General features: G+C 44.8%; 1 protein-coding gene across 6 annotated transcripts; it reads left to right on the top strand.

The window, feature by feature from the left end:
- The first annotated feature begins 488 nt into the window (after nt 1–488).
- dlec1 (DLEC1 cilia and flagella associated protein) lies at nt 489–14762 on the top strand. Of its 6 annotated transcripts, none has more exons than XM_081720881.1 (38): nt 491–805; nt 1373–1513; nt 1851–2004; nt 2170–2280; nt 2529–2722; nt 2837–3042; nt 4124–4247; nt 4582–4669; nt 5141–5314; nt 5431–5567; nt 5941–6033; nt 6246–6336; nt 6720–6882; nt 7036–7228; nt 7368–7441; nt 7605–7767; nt 7974–8067; nt 8282–8412; nt 8639–8794; nt 9427–9557; nt 9696–9849; nt 10091–10201; nt 10339–10460; nt 10582–10776; nt 11041–11108; nt 11197–11348; nt 11569–11684; nt 11804–11874; nt 12018–12241; nt 12545–12688; nt 12803–12925; nt 13008–13102; nt 13309–13396; nt 13484–13696; nt 13810–13974; nt 14078–14231; nt 14334–14448; nt 14609–14745. In XM_081720881.1, the coding sequence occupies exons 1-38, from the start codon at nt 722–724 to the stop codon at nt 14685–14687; spliced, it is 5091 nt and encodes a 1696-aa protein (XP_081577007.1). In that variant the 5' UTR covers nt 491–721; the 3' UTR covers nt 14688–14745. The 6 variants fall into 6 exon arrangements, 5 of the variants coding, with proteins under 5 accessions (XP_081577007.1, XP_026871990.3, XP_026871989.3 ...); XM_027016189.3 differs by having other exon boundaries at nt 492–805; nt 4163–4247; nt 14626–14762; XM_027016188.3 differs by having other exon boundaries at nt 492–805; nt 4160–4247; nt 14626–14762.
- The last annotated feature ends 2 nt before the right edge of the window (nt 14763–14764 follow it).

Here is a 14764-nt window from a genome sequence, read left to right as displayed (position 1 = left end):
TGGTAAAGTGCAGGCAGCTGTGTTTGCAGAAACTTCGAGATAAAGTAGAAATATAGTCTAGTCTTTAGAAACTAATAATAATGCCAGAATATATGAGGTCCTCAGATCAGACAGCACATTTTAGTCGCCTATATTATCAGATAAGCTTTGTTGATTTTCAAAGACAGCACTGTATTCACACAGACATATGAGACATTCAAAACCATGAACCCATAGACTACATGAATTTGTGGTAATCTGGTTCTACAGGCTATGCAGGATAGTGTGTTTTTAGGAAATACAGGGAAGTTATAAGAAAGGGATCGTAGGCTACCTATCTTCCATGCCATAAAACAATTATTTAGTTTTTATAGGTAAATGATCCCTTATCTTTTTTCCCCTAATAAATTTACTTAAAAGGCTTTATGATAAAACCAAATTTCATCCATAAAGAGACGAAAACTGGAATACACTTGCCCTTTAAGAACGACGCTATGTTACTATGGTAACGACATGTGTACAAAAATATCCGCCACATAAAAACCATGAAGAAATGTTTCTTTTACATCTTGCACATCCCTTTATGTATTTTCGAATAAAAATATACAATCTAATAATTTATGCGAATTTTGCATAAAATATATGGACTTGTGTACCACCGTTAAATAATCCTCTCAGTATAACTGGGTGTACTGGCTAGCTAGCTAGGTAATTTATCTTAGCTAACCTAGTGGCTGCAGAAATGGATAGAGAATCTGAGCAAACATCTCAAAATGACACTGAGTCCTCAATGAGCCGACACAAACCAGCTTCAAGTACAACACAGGTAAGGATTCTTTAAATGTATTCTATATTTAAAGATCCTGTAACTTCAATAGCTATGATAAAGTTGCTTATATTCAGACCAGCCTAGGTGAGTCCACAGCTGGTTGTGTATGGAAAGGCTTGGTGTAAAGCTATTATAGTAAAGAAAGTTACCATTTTTGGCCAACCTTTTGTGAAAGTGTGAAAGTTGGTTTCATTTTGCTTTTCTACATTTCTAAAGCTGTGCTGAACAGCAGCTTCATATGCATAGAGTAGGGAAAATAGACACTTGCCATATTGCCAGACAAACTTGATTTGTCTTGGACAGTCTGTGACTGAACTTCAAATGAAAGGCCCAAAATGGAAAACCATTTAAAGTCTGGTTGGATATTAAGTATATAAGGGCAAAATATGCATCTGGTATATTGTGTAGTGTTTTTCAAGTACAAAAATAGCCTTTTATAATATACTTACATTCATACATGGATGAAAACCGTAATTTTATTTTTCCAGAGGTTGTTGACATTTTAATAGCTCAATATTTCAAATTTGTATCTGATTCATTAAGATCAGTTTTTGTATTTCACAGGATATTTCTCATCTATTAGCGAGCATATTCCAAGACCTTTACACTACAGAGGTTATTGGAAAAAACACTGTTGCCAGTCTCACCAAGTCACGCAGGGGCGATAACAACTGCCATGACAAATATGTGGAAGAGCTTCAGCAGGTGTGTTTACCCTCCACTCTGACAAATGTACTTAACAGTTTCATCCCATATCTATTCTTCTTTACTCGCCCAGTAGTTCTGTGAGTTTTACTCAATGTTGTGATGGGGGATCTATTTCATTTTCACTCACTCAGAGTGAATTGCTATTGATAGGCCTTGCCAGGAAGTTCATGGCTCCCACTGGGGTCTAGCCCGGTGCAAACTTTGTCCAACAGGAACTATGCCTTTTGTACTTCTTTTGTAGTTCTTTGCAAAGGCCTGAAGACTTGAGGATGTTCATTTTCATCCACATGCTTTAGTTCGGATCGGTTTATTGGGAATGGCTTCTCTCATTTAGGTCCATTTGAAGTACAACAGGCGCATTAGAGATGCTGATATGCTGGAGAACCATATCATCCAGGCCAGGCTACAGGCTGACACTAGAGAGCATTATGTACAGGCTCAGGCCCAGGAGGTGGGGGAAGGCTACCATCACCTGGGCCTACCGCCAGGTACCTGTTCACAGACATGAGCAAAACACCTTGAATCTCCCGGGTTACATTCGTTACACTGCACTTCGGTCTGCTCTGTCTTGTGGATGCATTCAGCTTACTTTGTGAAAAGTTTGCTTAAGATTATTTTTCACTATTATCATGTTTTATTCTTTATCCGGATAGTCAAGTCGCCCTTTCCGTGGTGTGTGGACAGCACGCTGCTCAAGAGTAACAACTTGATTTGCCCCCAAGACTACATAACAGAGCTAGTTCCACTTATTAATTCACCACAAGGTAATGTTAGATCGAATTATATACAGTCAGTTTCACTGTTCTTTGTAATGAAATTCTTCAAAAAGACATTGCACCTATGTAGCCTCGATGGTTTTAGTTGTATGTGAAGCTTATATGTTTAAGCGTGAAATTAACATAGACACCAGGTTCATCCAAAACGGATCATACTTTGAATTCCCTTTTTGACCAAAAGTCTCTTCTGATGTCTTGTATCCTTTGTCCGTAATCCCTTAATGTCTTCTCCCCAGGCAAATCTAGCCCAGGCTATGCCAGGCCAACTATCTCTTACCAGAAGCATGTGTGCACGCAGCCCCAGGATGATGGCTACTCACTGATCCTGCACTCTGAGCACACAGCCCAAAGTCTGCTGGAGGAGTCGGAGGAGACTTGCACTCTGCACTCCTCGCAGGAGGCCAGCTCCACCAAGGGCAGTCCAGCAAAGGTCACTCCCTTCCAGCCGATCACTCCAGTTCTGCAAATCTGCGGCCCCTTCGCTCTTAACAGTGTACCACAGTGAGCGCACATTTCACGCTCTTCCGTGTATGCATGTCTGAAGGCACAGCTGCGGCGCAGACCTTCGCAGACGGAGAAGCTGAGCTCTCGAGATCAGGCGGAGGTCTGGACGGCCCTGCGGAAGGTCAGAGAGCGGCAGAACTTCCTGCGCAGCCCTCACTTCCAGCCCCTGAGTGGCCAGCGTGGGGGCAGCACTCTCATCATCCCAGAGCGGAGAGAGAAGGGGGCAGCAAAGGGCAGGAAAGCGAGGTGGGTCTGCCTCGGAAACAGGAGGACTAGAGTTTTTCCCAAATACAATATGCTGTAATACAGAGACAAAAAACCCAAAATGTGCAATTTCTGATTGCATTCATATAAGATAATTGCATTCATAGTTTTAGAGAAGACATTCAGGTGATGATTTCAGATGCAATGGATTCGCTCTACCATAAGGTATAAGGTATTCACATATGTGAAGATCCAGACCCATAAAGCCTTGATAATCCCCTGCAGAGGTTTACTGTGGTAAACACATTTATGGTATAGCAATGATAATGGAAATGTGATCTCATTATGCTGCAGTCTCTATATGACCTAGTCTGTGTACAGATGCATTATGTCATGATGGTGTATTTTAGCAAAGGTTTTGTTTACCTGAAGCTTGAAAATAATACCATGTTACCATACCATAGCAAACATGACTGGGGGGTTATTAATATGGCTCAAATTGCAGTCTTATCAGGTTTGAAGGCCATTCCTTTTCATATGAAGAAGGTATGCTAAAGCACACTATCATTTAAATGCACCAAATTATCACCTGTCTCTGGATTCATCTTTTTTTACAAACATGCAGGAAATCAATGCAATACTTCATTCTGTTTTCCAGTTTTTCCACAACATAAGAACCAGTGCTGAACACACTGTATAATCAGGTAGTAATAAGCTTTACTGCCTATCCGTGCTTTTAGCGCCACCACAGACTGGAAAGTTTGCATCCTCTTCACTGGTCCAGTCATTGGATTTGGGTTTAACTGCATCTCTCCTACATATAACAATATATGTCACTGGATTTACAGATTTTGATGGTATCCATTCAGGTGGGAGGTTGCTTAGTAATTGGCTCACCTGTCTTCTCTAACAATCCTAAAACATCAGTGGTCAGGATATTTGAGGATGTTGATTTAATGTTTCAGGAAGGTTGAGACAAATACTATTCAGTTTTTGTGGGTTTTATGAGTTGTGCTTGTGTGGCCATGCTTGACTAAGCCTTTCATTATACGTGGTTCCATCTTTTTCTGCAGGTACATTATATTCTTTTGTTTCTTTTTGGGACATTTGGTTTTCCTAATAGGAAAAGAGCTCAGATTTCACTCAGTATCTCCTTCAGCAGCAGCCTTGAAGCCCCAGTGCCTGTTTTCATAGCCAGCCCCCCTGTGGTCATGTTCACCGACTACCAAGTTGGACAAGTCTATGAGGTACATAGCTTATATGTGGAATAATCTATACCTGGTTTAAAGTTTAAAGGAACTATATATGAACAGGAAGGATACTGAAGTAAAAGACATTGTAGGATGTTACTGTGGGTATGTGTGTTAATAGTAATAGTATTCTATAATTACTCAATTAGAAAATATCATATAGGGTCCTCTGCTGGCAGGCTATTACCAGATCTGTGCAATTAATTCTTTCATTCATCTTTGGAACCTGCTTAATGCAATTCAGTGTTGCAGGAGGCGGGAGCCTCTCTCGGTACTACAGGTGCAAGGCAGGAGCAGTGTCTTTTTAAGTGGCTAGTTCTGTCTCCTTTAGACCACTGTGGAGCTGCGAAACACAACTGCAGCCAGTCGTCGCATACGTGTGATCCCGCCCACCACTCCACACTTCTCTGTTGGTCTAGGTGAGTGTCTGTCAAAATAGTGTGACATCTTCATCGTATCACTTGTGAAATAACCTGCTTTAAAGCATTAAATTAATTGATTTAGGTTCTCAGTAAATTCAGCTAAATTTGGGCATTTTTAAAAATATAAATGGCTTAAATAATTGCTGAATTAGGAAGAATGCTGTACAACGCTATTGCGAATATTGTGGAATTGTCATCACTTTTAGCTGCCATTTAGATGTCACATGAAAACAGCATCTTTTACTGTAGTGGAAGTACTGACACTTAGTAGTAAGCGCCTGTGATGTAGACCTCAACTGTTCCTATTCCTTCCTTTTAAATAGCATTAAAAGATCTTAGAAAATGCATATTTATCCCATTGTTGTTAGAGGGCTGTTTTTGTTCTGTGTATTAAATTTTATTCAGCCTTTGCAGGATGATAGGTGTGGCCTAATGGAGGTGTGGCCTAACACAGGTGTGGTTCCTCAGGCAGGTTCCCCGGGGAGGGGGCCACTGTGGCCCCTGGGCTGAGCTGCCAGTATACAGTGCGTTTTGCCCCTGACTCCCTGGCAGACTACGAGGACTTCCTGGTGGTGGAGACGCAATCGCCCTATCCTCTCATTGTGCCTGTGGAGGCCCACATTCCCCCGCCGATGCTGACATGTGAGTGGACAGAAGAAACCGACACGGTGGTCCCACCTAGACTCTAACACACAGTGACTGATGTAGAGGTGGTTTGAATTGTAAATTCTCTGCATTGCTTGTGTCTGGACATCCAGTGCCCCCTGTTCTCGACTGCGGTTACTGTCTGGTGGGAGGGGTGAAGTTCATGGAGCTGGAGTGCCGTAATGAAGGACAGAGTGCCGGAATGTTCTGCATCATGCCCAAGAACCAGTGGCCTGCTTCCAGCCTTCGGGTAAACAGCATACCGAGACTGTAACACCAGTGTCTTAGACCAACAAGACATCAAGACAGGAGCCTTACACCAGATAGACACAGCAGTCATTGGAGAATTTTATTTTATTTTTTACCAAATTACCGTATGCCTGACTTCGTTTATGTTTCTTGTTTTTTGTGTAATTTTTGCTTCATTATCAAAGTAGTTTAATAATTATGCTTCACATTCTAGTGATATGGCTCAATTTAAGAAGGTTTCATATGGAAAGCCAATGTGTATACCAGAATTAATAAACCAAGATGCTATGATAGAGTAGTTACGTACTACTGTTGTAGTAAAGACAGCGTTATGATGCCAGCCAGTTCTGTGCTGTATCTGTGCATTGGCCCAGTCTGCAGTGAAGGCCGTGTTTGCAGAGCAAGCTCCATTTGCCATCGGCCCCTCTCTGTTCGCCCTGCTCCCTGGCCAGACTGCTGTTATGGAGGTAAGAAAACTAGTCACATTCACACAACCAATTATTAACCACAAAAAATGACTAGGCCTTAGGTGCAGCATGACCAAATGCATGGAATTGCATTTACAAATGTGTTAAGCCATAAAATGTTGTGTTTATTGAAAGTAAGGTGATGTATCAGAGCCAGTGAAGGGTCGTTTGTGCAGTGTGGGGTATAAGTGCTGTGTTTGTTCCTGTGGCAGGTGTTTTTCTTGCCCACTGCTGCTGAAAGCTATGCTCACAGCTTCACCATCGTGTGTGACAACTGTCAGGTGAAGGATTTCACCATACAGGGTAATGTCCTGAGTCCCTCCCATGGAACAGCTTTAGTGCCAGACCATGCTCACCTGAGTCATGACCAGGTTTTTTAAAAATGGATCTAACCTGGAAGTGAAAAAAGCTCTAGCAGTGATCTCTCAGCCACCCATTACATTTACCTGACACTTTTACCCAAAGCAACTTACAATTATGACAAAATACAACTTGAGCATCAAGGGCCTTGCTCAGGGGTAACAGCAGGGCTTGAACCAGCAACCTTCTGATTACTAGTCAATTACCTTAACCACTGAGCTACTATTGTAAGACAATAGTAGGAGTGTAGAAAGGCTTTAGGACTAGAGATGGACAGCTTCAGTCCTAAACCACACTCTGTGTTTATGGGACTGGCACCCTGGCAGGTGTAGGCCAGCAGGTGGAGCTGGAGCTGGTGGAGGTGGAGGGTGAAGAGAATCCCCCTGCGCTCGAGGAACTGCGAGATCTCAGTGCCGACCACTTTGTGAGATTTGATGCGGCCAACCCACACTCCAAACTACAGAAGAGAGTTCTCATCAAGAACAAGACGTAAGCATATTGGCCTTGCTTACTTCTTAAACCACCATGTGAGCAAGACGGAGAGTTCACTGTCCCTCACGCATTTCCTGGTAATGACAGGACTTTGGTCAGTGGCTGAGTAATCTCCAGCTGAACACTGTAACACAGTTTGGTGTGTAACAGGTATTTGGAGCTGCCGTTCCACTGGCAGATTGTGAAGCCTAGCCTGCAGTCTCTACTGCCTGGGGAGGCTCCAGTTATCTCTTGCATTCAGCATCACGTTGCCACTGACAACGCCTTCAGCATCAGTCCTGTGATGGGCCTGCTGACCCCTGAGCAAGTTCAGGAATTTCAGCTTTCATACCACCCACAGGAGGTATACACATGCGCACACGCACACACACACACACACACACACACACACACAAACATGTACACACATGCATGTATACAAGCACATGTACAAATGGTTATTTAAGTTTGGTTTTAGTTTTGACTTTTTCTCTCTCTTGTAGTTGTTAGATTATCACAGTGTCTGTCAGTTGGTGATAATGGAAGTACCAGACCTGCTTAAGACTAGTGACGATGGGTAAACATTTCTCTTGATTATTTTCTCTGTCAAACGTAGGTTTACATTAAATAAGCATTTGAAGAATGATTCAGTGTTTATGGTCAAAAAAGCTTCTCCTTCTCTTTGACTTGATACCAAGCGAATCTTGCATAACAAAATCTTTCTTCTTTTTGGTTTGCAGTGAAATTCAGCAGCTTGATATGCTGTCCAGGATGAGTGATGTGGTAGTGATGGAGATGGATTTGAAGGGGTCCACCCTGCCCTATAAGATCCTGCTGGAACCATATGCCCTCCTCATACCAGGAGAGACGTACATACACACCACCATCCGCAAGCCCTTCAAAGTACATGCCATTCTGAGGCCAGCCAAAACACCTCCAGGGAGGATATGAAATATTTATTTATTTATCAATTGTTTTTATTTCTTTAAAGAATCACTATTGCCTTCCGTGTTTGCGCATTATGTGGCTCTGTCTGTCTGTGTGTGTGTGTGTGTGTGTGTGTGTGTGCGCGCACGTGCATGTTTCCGTATTTGTGTTGTGTGTTTCAGATGTGGAATCATAGCAAGTCACCGATTCGGTTTGATTGGGAGCGCGTTACTGACTGCCATGTTATTGAGGTGGAGCCTTCATCAGGTGAAATAGGTAAATGTTTAGTCAGAAAATACCTGCCATGAATTAACATCTTCATTTCACCGTATCACACTATTTTAGAACCCTGTTGATACATATAGAGTAAACAAAGTATAAAATAACGACTTAATCTTTGAATAATATATGAAATATGTTTGCATATGTATGGCAGTACATTAACAGTACATCATGGCTAATAGCTTCCACTGTGTACGTGTGCCTGCAGAAGTATTTGAGTGTGTGGGTGTAGTTCTGGTGCTGAGGGGGTGCCAGCCAGGTTGCCTCTCCACCACGCTGCTGTGTCACATACAGCACCACCCAACTCCTGTACGCTTGGCCATCGAGGCCACTTTTAAGGTGAGAGTATCTGAACGCCCTCCGGTGTGCGGTGTGTGTGGGTGCGGGTGTGTGTCCTGTCTGATCTACTATTAGAATGTCCGTCAGTACAATTAAACACAAAATACCTCATCTTTTTTGTCATCTGTATTCAATACATATCACAAAAACAGAGAATGTAAAATGTCCCTTAAGAAATGGTGGGCGTGGTCCCTTTTCTCGGTTGGTTGTCTATGGTCTCTCTCAGGGGCCACACCTCTCCCTAAGCATGCCCAGTGTGGACCTAGGTCTGCTGGAGCTGGGGCAGGATGTCAGCTCCACCCTCCAGATCAGCAACACCAGCCCTGTGGAGGCCTGTTGGTGCCTGCAGGAGGTGTCTGAGGACACAGCCAGACAGGGACAAGTAGGAAACGTGGCACTCTGCATCACCACTTCGCTCTGCATTGTCATGCATTTGTGGTCTTCTAAAGTCAGAGTAGGATTTCATGTAACATGTTTACCAATCATAGAGAAACATTTCTTTTGTTTCTGTCTTATTGGAAACACTCCATTGGAAAATACTGTAAATGTATGATTCCAGGCCAACAGTTATTCTGTGGTGGCAATAGCTCTGTGTGTGTGTGTGTGTGTGTGTGTGTGTGTGTGTGTGTGCGTGCATGCTGTGTGTGTGTGTGCGTGTGTGTGTGTGTGTGTGTGTGCTGTGTGTGTGTGCTGTGTGTGTGCGTGCGTGTGTGTGTGTGTGTGTCTGTGTGTGTCTGTGTGTGTGTGTGCGTGTGCGTGCTGTGTGTGTGTGTGTGTCTCTGTGTGTGAGTGTGTGTGTGTGTGTGTGTGTGCGTGTGTGCGCGCGTGCGTGCGTGTGTGTGTGTCTCTGTGTGTGTGTGCGTGCGTGTGCGTGCGTGCCCGTGCGTGCGTGCGTGTGTGTGTGTGTACGTGTGTGTGTGTTTGTGTGTGTGTGTGTGTGTGTGTGTGTGTGTGTGTGTGTGCGTGCGCGTGCGTGTGTGCGTGCGCGTGCGTGTGTGTGTGTGTGTGTTGCAGGTGAGGGTAGAACCTAGGCAGGGTGTGTTGGCCCCTCTGGCGTCCTGCAGCGTGGACGTGCTTTTCCAAGCTGTGTGCTGTCAGAGCTTCGAGACTGTGCTGGAGCTCTCTGTGCTGGATGGCACTGGATGGTGAGAAGACAAATGAACAGGGCATTCCTGAGAGGTGTGTGAGGATCCTAAATGAATTCTAAATGTTTTGACTTGTGTGTGTGTGTGTGTGTGTGTGTGTGTGTGTGTGTGTGTGTGTGTGTGTGTGTGTGTTTCTAGTCACCTGTCTTTGCAGGCAGATGTTCAGTCTCCTCAGGTGTGTTTGTTGAACTGTAAGCTGGAGCTGCCTAATCTTTATGTAGGAGTTGCACAGAGGGCCAGCACTACTCTCTTCAACCAGACTCTGCTCCCAGCACTCTTCACCTGGACCAAGGTGGGAAGCAGCTTCTACTACAGTACACCTGTAGTATTCAACTTTTATAGTACATGTGCAACAGTAGCTTGTATATTTTTGCAACTAAGCTGTTTCTTCCTTGAATTTTGCCACATTTCAAATTTTGTACATTAATTACAATAAATTATCTGGTTAGTTTGAGGTACAAGCCCACTCTCTTTAGCACCTCTTGTGTTTTTATAGGGTAATGTCTCTCTCCCTACGCCTGTGTCTCTCTCAGCTCCAGGGCCCACATGCTCATCTCTACTCAGCCAGCTTCACACCACCTTCTGGCACTCTGGGGCCAAACACACAAATGGAGATCAGCATATCCTTTACAGCACACACCGATGCAAGTATCCACTCAATCCTTAAACTCCATCCCTCTTCCCAACACTAACTGTCTGATTGTTATTGTTTTGTAGAGTTTGAATTGCTTATAATGTAATGCATGTCTGTGTGTCTCTGTCTGCCTCTGTGTGTGTGCAGGAAGCGTTATCTGATGTAGTTGCTCTCTGTGAGGTGGAGGGGATGGAGAGGCCCTTAGTGCTGGGTTTCTGTGCCAGAGCCAAGCACCTCAGTGTTTCCTACTCTCTGCCTGACACACACTGGTACCTATAACTAACTAACGCACCTACTCGTATTTGGCTTTCAAGTGCTTTAAAAGCTTGCTGTTCAAAGCGTACAGTAGGAAGTGTATGTGAGAGCTATCATCTTCTGCTATGACCTCAGTGCTGGTTCAGGTGGCACTAATCAACAGCCAGTTCTGCTGGACTTCACCGGACCGGAGGCAGTCCTTATTGGTCAGTCAGCCTCACGACAGCTGGTGATAACCAATCATACAGCAATTCCAGCCCCTTTCGCCATGGAGGCAAAGGTTTTCAATGGGCACTGCCCCTTACAATCAGTCAAAAGTTCTCGACATAGGTATGGTGGCCGGTCTCTCTGCTGTCTTTCTGACTTGTGTATCAACATGTGCACATGTTTGTAACTGTGTGCATATGTGTGACAATATGTGGACATCTGCATATTGTAGCAGACGCAATAATGAACATGTCATCTAATAACACCCCAGTGATTTTATCTCTGTGCTGTGACTGCGCTCTGTGCAATGCGGAAGGGGACTGACCTCTGTATATTCCAGAGACAATGTGGAATGGGTCGGAACTGTGCTCTGTGCTGTGATTTCAGACGTGCTGCTGTGAGAATGCCACTCCACGCAATGCAAGCGAAGAAAATCCAAGATGCAGAGTACGAGGGTGAGTGCAAGTCCTACATCTGTTCTGTTGCGGTGAATGGCAGATACAGGGGAGGTGAGTACTGCTCTCTGTGTGTTGTCTGCTCCAGGCTTCGTCAGCGGTCTTCTCACCCATGGGAAAGGAGCGGCTTTCCTCGCAGAGCCCCACACCGGGATGCTCGGGCCGTTTGAGACAGAAACCATCAGCATCACTGCGTTCAACAACATGTGGGGCAACTATCAAGACCACCTGATCTGTAAAGTAGAGAAAACCACACTGTTATGTACCAAGTGTGCATTCAATATTTGGACATCCTCAGGTTTTCCTGTTCGCCCATCCATCAATTGGAAATACAACTGCATACAACAATACCTGTTAGGAATAACCTAAGATAATTATTATTGTTTCCCATGGGCATTAAGGATGAGTGTTAAGATTTATTGACAAACGAAAGAAAATAACCGGATGCCATTTCTGTGAGGTTGGTGATCTGGATCCGACACTCATTCCAATGAGGCTATCTGTGAGAGGCTGTCCTATCTACTTCCAGATGATTGGACAGCAGCCTTACAATCAGAACCAAGGACCAATCATACGGTGAAGATTTCCTCATCTCTAATTGGACAACCACAGATCAATATATATATATACATGTGCACTTAATCATATGTTACAAAATTCCTAAAAGGTATATTTTAATGTGGTTCTTTTCACAGATTTGGCTCTCACGTTTCAGGAGGAGATACAGTGTCTCGCCCACTCCGCTTGAATAACATCAGTCCATATGGTAGGAGCACACATCAGGCTCCTTTGTAGATTTCTTCAGACCAATTTGCATACAACAATACTCCAGTAGTTTAGAACACATTGCGTGTAGTAGTATTTTATTTTTAAAGCAAAATCTGACGTGTTCTTCGTTCCTCTCCGTAGATATCCGTATTGACTGGCTGACCCACAACAAGGAGACTGCAGACAGGAAGTTGATTGACTTAATGGTGTCATACGGCGAACCCTTTCCCCTTAGAGACACAGATGGAAACGAGGTTGTCAGGGGGCTGGGCTCTAGTGCGGCACTGGCACCCACACAGCATCGATGCCACACGCCCAGCACGGCTGGCAGCGGCTCATCTCTCAAGACCAAATCAAGGGGGTCGGTAAGCAAACATTTGAAGCTGATGTGTAATAAAGGAAAGGTTTGTTTTAAATGGATTGTGCTGTACAATGACTCAGCCTCTCAGACATGTTTGCTTTTGTAGACACGTCATGTAATCTTTTCATGCACTTGCAAATCATACTGCCTAATTTCTGGAACTGAACAGACTAATCTGAGACTGAGATCTGTATTATCAAATTAATATATTTATGCAGCAAAACTTCTTTAACGATTTCAGGTCCTGAATGGATCTTGTTGTGATCTTCATCCAGTTGTTTGTGCGCTTTCTGTTTGTGGGCCATAGGACCATGAGGAAATGCATTGTTATGAACAGGAGAGAGATGCTCTGGTATCATGGGCTCCGGCGAGGAAGCTTTTATCTGTGTGTATTCAACCTCATGAAGGAACTGTGGCTGATTACCCATACTGCATCACTCCCCAGCAGATAGTGAGTGCCCCCTACAGGACAGGCTGGTTGGCAGTCATCCCCCAGTTGTTTCTGCATGCTATATATCAAATTTAAAATAAAAATTATTTTATATATGTAATATTTTCATTGCAGGTAGTCCCAGCAGGGGGCAGTAGCACCATCCATGTCTCTTTTACCCCTATTACACTGCTTGATCCAACTAGTGAGCACACGTGCGTTGGCTACGCTTTCGGCTTCATGTCACTGGACTCGAAGGTATACTAGTCCCCTTTACATCATCCAGTTAAGCCTAGAAGTACAAATCTCAGCAGTACTAATGCCTAATGCTGTCATCCAGGCGGCAGAAGAGCTTCTGGGTAATGTGTCTCGAGCTCAAGGCCATGAGCTGGAACCCTTGAGACTAGACCTGCAGGCGCATGTTAAACCAGCCACGTACGACACACTGCTACACACATAAACACCTGTGCTACACACACCACCAAACTGTGAGTCTAGTGTTGGAGATATGTGTGTGCTATACCTAAACAGATTTCCTACGGATGACCTCACGTGTGGTGAGGTAACCTTTTGCGTAATATACTTCACTAGAGAGCTGGATGAGCCGTTTTAACAGGGTAAAACGATGTTGTGGTTCGCAGTGTGACGGTGCAGATGGGCGAGGATGAAGAGGTGCTGCAGTTCTTTGCAGCTGCCAGCGATTTACTCGATGGAGACACACTCAGACAGGTGCCCAAAAAACCAAACTCTTCAAATGTGTGTGTGTGTGTGTGTGTGGTCTGATAAAGGGGGATCTCCTTGCTGTGTCTGTTGCAGGAATGTATATTGGAGCGGACGCTGCAGCTGGGTAACGGTACTGACATGCCTCTGAGCATCAGGCTGCTTGTGCAGCCACCATTCTCCGTGATGCTGCCCAGCCAAGACAACGCCCACACGGCCAGTTCCAGCCCCCGGTTCCACCCACACAGACCGCCGGGCTCAGCCGAGAGGCCCGCAACACTGCTGCTGCAGCCCAAACGCAACATGAGGGTGTGTAGCCACATCATATGCACGCCCGCACACACACACACACACACACATTTATGAGGCATAAATAAACAATAAATGAAAGATTAGATGCTCTGCTCTGGCAATTTTGGCAGGTAAAGGTGGCCTTCCATCTTTCAGCATCCATCCTGACCTATCAGAACCGGCCTCTGGAGGAAGTCCCACCCTCTGTGACCCTGCTGTGCAGCGAGGAACGAGGAGGAGGAAGGATGTGCTTTGAGCAGAGCCTGACCATCCAGTACAGCAACAACACAGCGCAGGTAGCCACAGTGTAGGTTATAGGAATCTTATAGAAAAGGATAATACAGTATGTGGTAGTGAAAGTCCTCCGGGCCTTTTCCTGACTTGCTGTTCTGTTTTGAGACTGTACCCATGGCCGCTTACCTGGGGCTACCCATGCTGCACCTGTCCTGTGGCAGCGTAGACTTTGGCACCTGCTATGTGGGTCAGACCAGAGTCAGAGAAGTGTACCTCTCTAACCAAGGCTCCTCCGGCAGTGCCTGGACAGCACTGATTGGTACAGGGACACAAATACAGCACCACCGTGCCGCTCCTTAATCAGCCTTTACCTAATGAGCGTCTTATTGAACATTTGACTGTTGTTGCTGTTTTTGTGCAGATGCTGGTGAGGGCAGCGATGCGTTCAGAGTAACTCCGCAGCGAGGCACGTTAACGTCACCAGAGTACTCTTACTCTGCCTGTAGACAAGCCCTGGAGATCAGCTTCACAGCCAGGTACCTAACCTGTGACCCACCCCTGAAAATCTCCCATTCTACACTCTCAGACCAACCTTTGAAATGAATATTCCAGTACAGATTCATTAAACTGAGCTGCAGTGTAGATGTACAGGCATGCATTAGGTTTTAACCTCTGCCGCTGCACACGCTGCTGAAGGTTGGTGTCTTTCACAGTGCCCAGAGGGCATTCCAGGCTACGGTTATCGTGCAGGGGATTCTGGGAGAATCTCGTCTAAACCTGCAAGTTCAAGGGATGGGATCCTTCGATGAGAGATACGCATTATTGACACCAGATTCCTGATAAAAAACAACA

The sequence above is a fragment of the Electrophorus electricus genome, chromosome 1 (genome assembly GCF_041902795.1).
Source record: "Electrophorus electricus isolate QZ-2024a chromosome 1, ASM4190279v1, whole genome shotgun sequence".
Classification (NCBI taxonomy): Eukaryota; Metazoa; Chordata; class Actinopteri; order Gymnotiformes; family Gymnotidae; genus Electrophorus; species Electrophorus electricus.
Note: the sequence above shows the minus strand (reverse complement) of the source record. Positions and strands in the feature narration are given on the sequence as shown.

What these genes read in the sequence shown, in the direction of transcription:
- dlec1 (XM_027016187.3), top strand. Translation starts at nt 722, where the DNA reads ATGGATAGAGAATCTGAGCAAACATCTCAAAATGACACTGAGTCCTCA. An exon ending in CCATCGAGGCCACTTTTAAG is followed by an intron (nt 8,413 to 8,638) that starts GTGAGAGTATCT and finishes GGTCTCTCTCAG; the next exon opens with GGGCCACACCTCTCCCTAAG. An exon ending in TCATGTCACTGGACTCGAAG is followed by an intron (nt 12,926 to 13,007) that starts GTATACTAGTCC and finishes GCTGTCATCCAG; the next exon opens with GCGGCAGAAGAGCTTCTGGG.